General features: G+C 55.6%; 1 protein-coding gene across 1 annotated transcript in view; it reads left to right on the top strand.

Annotated features, from left to right (window-relative positions):
- The first annotated feature begins 7,705 nt into the window (after positions 1 to 7,705).
- Positions 7,706 to 9,650, top strand: part of MGAT4B (alpha-1,3-mannosyl-glycoprotein 4-beta-N-acetylglucosaminyltransferase B) — a 111,315-nt gene continuing 109,370 nt past the window's right edge. Inside the window, exon 1 of the mRNA XM_081320992.1 lies at positions 7,706 to 9,358. Coding sequence (XP_081177118.1) covers positions 9,262 to 9,358 — 97 coding nt within the window. The 5' untranslated portion in view covers positions 7,706 to 9,261. The remainder of the gene's footprint in view (positions 9,359 to 9,650) is intronic.

Raw genomic sequence — 9,650 nt, 5'->3', positions numbered from 1 at the left:
CTACACTCACCCCGAATTGAAGGCATTTGACCTTGAAGGCCCCCCCCATGTGTAACAATCATTTGGGCAGCTGTCATGGCCTTGTCCACCAGCAGCTGTTGATAGGCCTGTGCTAAATCTAATTTAGAGAACACGCGGCCTCCTTGCAACAACGCCAGAATGTGGCTGACTATTGGGACAGGGTATACATGCTGCTGTAGTGCCCGATTAATGGTACACTTGTAGTCAGCACATATTCATACCTCTCCTTTGGCCTTGAGTGGCGTTACAATGGGGGTCTCCCACTCCCCAGTCTACGGGCTGCAAAACCCCCTGACTAACAAGCTTGTCCAGCTCTGTATCAATTTTATGCTTTAACAAAAACGGCACACAGCAGGGCTTAATCCAAATTGGTGCGACTTGGGGATTAAGTTTAAAAGCTATCGGAGGGCCCTTGTACTCTCCCAAACTTGGGCCAAAAACATCTGTGAATTCCTTGCAGACAGAAGACAAATCTGTCGTTTGAGTCTGGTGAATGCCGGTTACTTGGATGCCCAATGCATCAAACCAATCGAGCACTATGAGGCTCATACGTTGGCCACCTACCACAATAACCTGAAAACCCCTTGAACTTCACCGCAAGTGTGGCCTCACCCTTGACAGGCACTCTGGAACTCTGGAAATCAGTAAGTAGAATATTAGATGGTCGTAGCTTGACCCATCTGTTGGCTACAAATGTGCCAAAAAGTTCCGATGGAGATGATGGACACAGCGGAGCCTGTGTCCAGTTCCATTTTACATGGAACTCCTTGAAGTTTGAACTGCAGTCGCAACTTCTGCTTAAGAGTGTGGTGGGCACCAGTGCGGAAAATGCTCTGGTGGCTGGAGCAGGACCCTACTCAGTGTTGCCCGGGGCCCTAGTACCTCTCCTGAAAGTCTTGTCCGGCTGGCGGTCCCTCTGGCGACCTCGACAGAGGGCGGCAATGTGGCCTGTTTTCCCACACCCCCGGCACGTGGCTGTCCTGAAATGGCAATCTACACATTGATGGCGGCCTCCGCAGCCTAAACACCTCAGGAACAGAATTGCTTTGTCAACCAGCCTCGTTCCTTTTTTGTGGTGCCGCTGAATCTTGTCGACTTCGTGTTTGGAGTCGGTGTCTTCCATTTGTTCAGCGTCCTCGTGGTGGATGGTTTCTGTAGATGGCATGCTTTTGGAGGGCCACAATGCCTTCACGGCCCTTCTGGCGGCTTTGTCCTCCATGACTTCCTTTAAGGCCTCTTGAAGTGAGAGAGTCTCCTTCGCAAAGAGTTTTTGTTGGAGCTGTCTGAGTCCACAGACTAAGCAGTTTCTTAGTCGCTCCTCTAGGTCAGAGAAATTGCAGAGTTGCGATGCTTGACAAAGCGCTGTGATGAATTGTGTTGCCGATTCGCCGGGTTGTTGTTCGCGTTGTTCGAAGGCGTGCCTCCACAATATCACTGATAGCTTAGGCTCAAAATGGTCATGCAGTTTCTTCTTGAGGTCAGCATACGTGACAGTTTCTAGTAGCGCTGGGGCAACCAAGTTCTCGGCGATATCGAAGGTAGCTGGGCCGCACACACAGAGGAGGGTCGCGGCCTTCAGTCCATTTTTGCTGATTTGCACACAGGTAGTTCTCTATGCGGGAAATGTAGGACAACCATTTCTCTGGGTGCATCACGTTGAATTCCTTGAGCTTTCCGATCTTCGCCATGGTGCGTAGTCTTCACAGCTCATGTCTTGCATTGTGTTGTGACTCAGGGTCAGCCTGTGGGTTCGGCACCCGGCTCAGATGTATCGGATGACTCAGATGAGGGGGAGGAGGTGTGTGTGGGTGACGAACCGGCTGATGATGGCTTGCAGGCTTGGCAGAGCTCCCAGCCGGGGACCTCCTCTCAGCTGCGTGAGCCCGATAGTGCGGAGGATGATGACCCACAGCTGGCCCTGTTCAAGGACGCCCGACGCAGGAGGCAGTCGAGCAGGACTAAGCAGAAAAAGGCTGCGGGTCTCCTCGGGAGGAGGCACAGGGAGACCACGCCCTGAGCTCTCAATAAAAGGAGTGTTTGGGGAGGGGCTGGTTGCTGAAAGCAACCCTTCTGCTTGAGGATTCAAGTTCCGGAGTTTTGGTTTCTTGTTTTGTTAATTGACTATTAAATCTTGGCAAACGCTTTTCAGCCTTGGACGCTCTCCAGTCTCTTCTTTCTGAATAGGGGTTTGCCTTATTACAAGGCCAGAAGGGGCTGGTTCAGAACAGTTTGCTTTCAGCCTCCCACCCCTTATTACTACGATGGAGCAGCTTCTTGCCGAGAATGCTCAGCTCACCCAGCAACTCACTTTGCTGGCAGCTCAGGTGGCTCAACTGCAAGCTCAGGTACATGCTGCACCCCCACCCAGGAGGAAATGTCAGATAGCTATGCCGGATAAATTTGCTGGCAATCCAGAACTGTTTCCTGCCTTCCTGGGACAATGCCAGCTTTTTATCAGCGTGAGAGCAGCTGATTTCCCCACTGACCGAGATAAGGTGGGATTCGTGTTGAGCCTTCTGTCGGGAGATGCAGCTCGTTGGGGCACGCCTCTGCTGGCACAGCCTAGCCCTTTGTTGGATAACTTTGGGGGGTTTTGTGACCATATGCGCCTCATGTACGAGGACCCAATTAAGGCGCAGACCGCCACCCGACGTCTGAAAGCTTTGAGGCAGGGTCAGTGCCCCCTACAGGCCTACATCAGCGATTTCCGGCTGCTTAGCCAGGATTCCGCCTGGAATGAGGCTGCGCTCGTGGATGCCTTCCAGGATGGCTTGTCGGAGGAGATGTTGGATGAGCTGGCCCGCGTGGACATTCCCTCAGACCTGAATGGGCTGATCCATCTTTGTCTGCGGATCGATGCCCGGCTGCAGCAGCGAAAGAGTCGCCGTGCCACCCCACAGACCCCTGCCGCTCCTGTTGAGCGTGTGCCCCCAGTCCAGAGGGAGGAGCCAATGGAGCTGGGTGCCGCCAGGTCCCGTCTATCGGTGACGGAAATGGACAGACGACGGTCGGGGGGGTTGTGTTTTTACTGTGGGGACCCTGGACATTTGGCTGCTTCTTGCCCAAAGAAGCGTCAGCGGGCATCAGTGACCAAGCCTGCCCCGAGAAAGTCTTCTACTTTGCTGTCGGGAAACGGCCCGAGCCCGATCTAGACGGTGTGATAGATCGGGCGACCCACAACGACCACGCCGAGCGACGCCGTTCCGATGGTGCCTGTGAACCTCCACGGCATTTGATTTTGGAGGCACGTCTGATCCTTCCTGGCAAGCCAGAGGGGATTCCGGTCCATGCCTTAATTGACTCTGGGGCTACCACTAACTTTATGGACTCGGCCTTCGTGGCCAAATGGGCTGTTCCCCAGTGTCCGGTGGATCCGCCCATGCTTGTGGAGACCATCGATGGTCGAGTGCTCCTGTCCGGGCCTATTACGGCCGCCACGCAACCCGTGTGTATGGCCATCAGTTCCCATGTGGAGGCCATCCAGTTCTACATCACTTCGGATCTGCACTTCCCCGTGGTCTTGGGACTGGCGTGGCTCTGGGCGCATGATCCACAGATCTATTGGTCTCAGAACTTGGTCACCTTCCCAAGTTTGCAGTGCGTGGACCACACCCGCCATATCTGTGCCGGCCAGGTGGAGGGTTCCTTGGGGGTTTCCTTGCCTCCCGAACTGTCCGACTTTGCTGATGTGTTCAGCGAGTCAGAGGCGGACCAATTGCCCCCGCACAGGCCCTACGACTGCTCCATTGATCTAGTCCCTGATGCGCCTCTCCCAGTGGGGCGTTTGTACTCCATGTCGGAGCCCGAGTTGGCTGCATTGCGGGACTTCCTGACAAAGAATTTGGCTCGTGGTTTCATCCGGCCCTCGTCCTCGCCTGTGTCTGCGCCCGTGCTCTTCGTCAAAAAGAAGTCGGGCGAGTTACGGCTTTGCTGTGACTACCGGAAACTCAATGCCATCACGGTGCGTAACCGCTACCCGCTGCCCCTCATCCCCGAGCTCTTGGACCGACTCCGGGAGGCTAAGATCTTCACGAAACTGGACCTGCGTGGAGCTTACAACCTCGTCAGGGTTCGGCCGGGTGATGAGTGGAAGACGGCGTTTGGTACTCGCTATGGACATTTCGAGTACACGGTGATGCCGTTTGGCCTGACCAACGCCCCCGCTGTGTTTCAGCATTTTATGAACGACATCTTTCGAGATCTGTTGGACCAGTTTGTCGTGATTTACCTGGACGACATCCTGATTTACTCCCCGTCGTGTGAAGCGCATCATCAGCATCTCCGTCAGGTCCTGCAGCGCCTCCGGAAACATCGGCTGTTTGCCAAGTTGGAGAAGTGCCAGTTCTACCAGGTGACCATCGATTTCCTGGGTCACCGCATTTCTCCTGAGGGCATCGCCATGGAACCGAGTAAAGTTGAGTCGTTGCAGAGTTGGCAACCCCCGCGTCGCGTGAAGGATGTTCAGCGACTTCTTGGATTTGCCAACTACTATCGGACATTCATCCCTGGCTTTGCTGCCTTGACAGCCCCCCTCACCCGGCTCCTGCAGAAGAAGACTCGGTTCCAGTGGAACGCCCCCGAACAACAGGCGTTCCAAGCTTTGAAGGACGCCTTCATGAAGGAGCCCATCTTGAAGCATCCTGACCCGCAACGGCCGTTTGTCGTGGAGGCGGACGCCTCCGACATTGCCATTGGGGCCGTGTTACTCCAGGCAGCGACGCCCAGCGGTACCCTTTTCCCTTGCGCGTATCACTCCCGGAAATTGAATCCCTCGGAGCGCAACTATACCATCTGGGAGAAGGAGCTGCTGGCCATCAAGGCGGCGTTCGAGGCTTGGAGGCATCATCTGGAGGGGGCGCGGCATCAAATCGAGGTCCGGACGGACCACAAAAATCTGGAAAGCCTGCAGACCGCTCGGAATCTGAACCAACGCCAGATCCGGTGGTCCCTCTTCTTTGCGAGGTTTGACTTCCGGGTGCGGTACATACCCAGCGGGCACAACCAGAGAGCGGATGCTCTGTCCAGGAAGCCCGAGTACACCCGAGTGGAGGACAAGCTTCCGCCCAGGACAGTGATCCCCGTCGAGTCTTTTGCTGCGGTGCGGGAGCCGGTGGATATACGGGCTCGGATCAGGGAGGCGCAGCAGCAGGAGGCGTGGGTGGCTCAGCGGAAGGAAGAGGTGGGGCCAGATTCGCCTTGGTCGGTCACGGATGGACTCCTGTATTATCGTGACCGGCTCTATGTTCCGGGAGGGCCACTCAGGGGACTCGTCCTCAGCCAGTGTCATGATAACCCGGCTGCGGGGCATTTTGGCCTGTTCAAGACTCTGAACCTGGTCTCCCGTACCTTCTGGTGGCCCCGAGTCCGACACGACGTCCAGTCTTATGTCACCTCCTGCGTCCCATGCAGGCAGGCCAAGTCAGCGACAGGGGCCCCGCCTGGTTTACTGCAGCCTTTGCCAACACCCAAGAGACCCTGGGGGGCTGTGTCCATGGACTTTCTGACGGATCTACCCCCATCCTCCGGCTTCACGACAGTGTTTGTGGTGGTGGACATGCTGACCAAGAAGGCGCACTTCATCCCCTGTCGCGGCTTACCGTCAGCTCGCGCCACTAGTCGCATGTTCATCCAACAGGTGTTCCGGCTGCACGGCCTCCCCGATAGAGTCGTCTCCGATAGGGGGGCCCAGTTTACAGCCCGCTTCTGGCAGGAGTTGATGCGGGCGTTGGACATTAAGGTTTGCCTCTCGTCCGCGCATCATCCTCAGACCGACGGGGGTACCGAGAAGGTCATCGGCATCTTAGAGCAGTATCTGCGCTGCTACGTTAACCTGCAGCAGGACAATTGGGTGGACTATTTGGCCATAGCCGAGTTTGCCTTTAACAACTCGCAGCACACCTCCACGCAGATGACACCGTTCTTGGCCAACGTGGGTTATCACCCCCGGTTTTTCCCCCTTTCGCCCGTGGACTCACCGGAGCCGGCAGCGAACGAATTCATGGCGGAGTTACAGGCGATCCATCGGTTGGTGCGACGGCAGCTGGAGAAGGCCAAGGCCGACTATAAGAGGTTCGCCGATCGGTCGAGAAGGGATACGCCTCCACTGTCGGTGGGGGATCGGGTCTGGCTGTCTACCAGGAACCTACCATCCACTCGGCCAGCGAGGAAGCTGGACCACCGTTACCTTGGACCGTTCCCAGTCGAGGCCGTCATTAACCCGGTCGCCTATCGTTTAACTCTGCCACGTTCCCTGTGCGTGCACCCCGTCTTCCATCGGTCCTTGTTGGTCCCCGAACAACCGGCTTGTCCACTTCGCCAAGCGGAACCTCCCCCATCAGGACCTCGCGATGGCGGCAGCACCCCCGAGTACGAGGTCGCCAGCATCCGGGATTCCCGTTGGCTGAAAGGTCGCTTCCAGTACCTGATCGAGTGGAAAGGGTACGGGCCGGAGGACTTCACATGGGAAGACGCGACCGCCGTTCATGCCCCTGCGTTGGTGACTGCTTTTCACGAACAGTTCCCATCCCGACCGCATCCGGATCGGCAGCCCCGGGGGAAGGGCCCTGCGGTGCGGGATAGTGTTGTGACTCAGGGTCAGCCTGTGGGTTCGGCACCCGGCTCAGATGTATCGGATGACTCAGATGAGGGGGAGGAGGTGTGTGTGGGTGACGAACCGGCTGATGATGGCTTGCAGGCTTGGCAGAGCTCCCAGCCGGGGACCTCCTCTCAGCTGCGTGAGCCCGATAGTGCGGAGGATGATGACCCACAGCTGGCCCTGTTCAAGGACGCCCGACGCAGGAGGCAGTCGAGCAGGACTAAGCAGAAAAAGGCTGCGGGTCTCCTCGGGAGGAGGCACAGGGAGACCACGCCCTGAGCTCTCAATAAAAGGAGTGTTTGGGGAGGGGCTGGTTGCTGAAAGCAACCCTTCTGCTTGAGGATTCAAGTTCCGGAGTTTTGGTTTCTTGTTTTGTTAATTGACTATTAAATCTTGGCAAACGCTTTTCAGCCTTGGACGCTCTCCAGTCTCTTCTTTCTGAATAGGGGTTTGCCTTATTACAAGGCCAGAAGGGGCTGGTTCAGAACACATTGCCTCGTCCTGCTGGCTTCTGTGTAGGCCCTGAGATGGATCCTCAGGGTGGGGTGATCTCCAGCATGGCTTGCTAGGCAGACCAAGGGGCGGGGGGGAACACTATTCCCTACCAGGCTTTGTGTTGGTCTCACTCCCTAGTGACTTCAGGCTCTTACGATGAAGCAGCATATCCTACCTTTGTCACCAGTGTTGTGTAGCTGGTTCTTTGCAGGCATTGAGCAAGACGGAAGGTTCAAAACAGCAACAGGCTTTATTGAAGGTCAGAACATAATAAAAGCAACAAAGGAGCTGCTGTGCAGCTATTTATACGGTTGGCTGATAGGCGGCGACCAATAGGTTTAAAGCAGTGGTTTCCCACCCAAAGACCTACTTAGCTGGCTGGAGACAACCAGTCTAGGCCGGCCCCAGCAACCATTACAACATACACATGAACACTTAGCAAGTGAACTAAGCCAGGAGTAGGCAACCTCGGCTCTTTTATGACTCATGGACTTCAACTCCCAGAATTCTGGGAGTTGAAGTCCATGAGTCATAAAAGAGCCGAGGTTGCCTACCCCTGAACTAAGCAATTAGCAAGCAGTACAACATAATCAAACACTTACAGCATATAAAGGGCCAGTACATTACAGATACTTTACACAAACCTTTATTAAAGCAAAGGACCCTCTGAAGCTTTGTACAGTCCTACTGTGTATTTTTCTTTGCCCTTTCACCTCCTGTGCTCATTCTTTTTGTTTCAGATCTTTATTGATTCTTTCGTGACATAGCCAAACTGGGTACTTCTGCTGTCTCCCCCCCCCACACACACATTGCTTTTATATTGTAATATTTACTTTTTCAAAAATTCCTATCCAAACATGAGCTTTCCCACCATACCTTCTCCTGTTGTGGGATCCTTGTTACTAAACTCTGCTATCTTTTGCAGGTTTTTTAGTTTTATTTTAATTCAATCTAGAATCCAAATACAGTAAGATCATTTCCCCCCCAATTTCCAGATTCAGTCTTATGTTCTGCCCTGAACTGATCCCATTCATAAATTTGAAATATGGATATCTAAACGAAACTCCCCTAATCTGATGATTTCCTGATTAGATTTCAGATCTCATAATTCCCTAGCCAGCATGCTGAAGACACCAGGATGGACGGCCAAGGCTGGCTGAAATGTGATGGGAAAAGCTATCTGAAATGTTTCAACTCAGCACCGTGAATAGGCTTCCAGCCTGTGCTCCTTGCTGAGAAGTGGCTTAGGCATTAGTTTGATTTGATTTTTGACATCTGGAATCGGAAACCGTCGTGAACTTTTATCTTTGGAAAACCGGGGCATTTGAGACAATTCAAAAGTTCGGCAAGTCATTTTTGTGGCAGTGAAGTTCCATTCACAAGTTTAAGTCACCACCTGTATTGCGAAAACCAAGTGATTCGTAGGTATGGGTGAACCAGGATTGTGCTGTCGTTTCAAACGTAGCTCCTGGTCCCCGACGGTCCCCGGCGAGGCAAAAATTCATTCCGTCCATCTTAAGGAGTGCCCCCCCTACACACACACACCTCCAGTCCTGCTCAGTCGACCCGTTCTTTGCTTGAATATGGGATTTGTTGTCCAGCGACCGTTTCGTCCGTCTCGTTGCCTTCCTCAAGTCCGTCGCCAGCACCCGCTCGCTAACGCTACCTCAGCCCCACAGAGCAAAGTAGCCGGTGCACCCGCGATGGCTTGCACGCGTCTGCCGCTGTGGGCAGCGCTCGGGCTGCCTGACGAAAAGCGCGCGGGCGCGCGGCTCCTTTAACAGGATGGCACCACCTCCGCCCCTTCCCTTCCTTTTCTTGGCGGCGGCGGCGGCACAGCAGCCCTCTCTGTCTGCTCCAGGCCCGAGCAAAATCAAAGCAGCGGGAGAGGAGCCTTTGCTGCCCGCTAAAGCCGGCGGCCCGGTGGGGCGCGGCCAGTGCATGAGGGCAGCGGGCGGAGGCGCAGAAGAAGGAGGAGGAGGAGGAGGAGGCGGGGGCGGCGGTGAGTCCCTCCCGCTCGCCCGCCTGGGCACTGGCAGCCCCTGCCGCCGCCTTCGCTCCTCACCGGGGCCCGGGAGACTGAGGCCGCCTCGAAGAGCCCGGGACATGCGGCCTCTCCAGCCACAGCCATCGCCGAGGAGACGGAGGACATGAGGCTCCGCAATGGCACCTTCCTCACCCTGCTGCTCGGCTGCCTTTGCGCGCTCTTCTCGCTTTCGTGGTACGGGGCCTTCGGCGGGCACAAAGGTAAGGAAAGGGGGGCTCGCGAGGAAGGGAGGAAGGGAGGAGCGCTCCCGCCTTGCGCACTGCGCCTGGCCCGACCGAGGGCAGAGAACCCCCTCAGTCCCATCCGGAGAGAAAGCCAGAACAACATCCCAGCCTAAGAGAGCCCGAAACCTGCTGCCTGGGTCCCCTCCTCCTTCTCCCGCCGGTTGAGGGAGACACCCTTAACCGGAACTTGAACCTTATCTCGGAATACACCCCACCGCCCATTCCGAGTTCGTCAGTTGAAACCCCCCCCCCGAGCCTGGAGCGCACC

The sequence above is a fragment of the Vipera berus genome (assembly GCF_964194415.1).
Source record: "Vipera berus genome assembly, chromosome: 2".
Classification (NCBI taxonomy): Eukaryota; Metazoa; Chordata; class Lepidosauria; order Squamata; family Viperidae; genus Vipera; species Vipera berus.
Note: the sequence above shows the minus strand (reverse complement) of the source record. Positions and strands in the feature narration are given on the sequence as shown.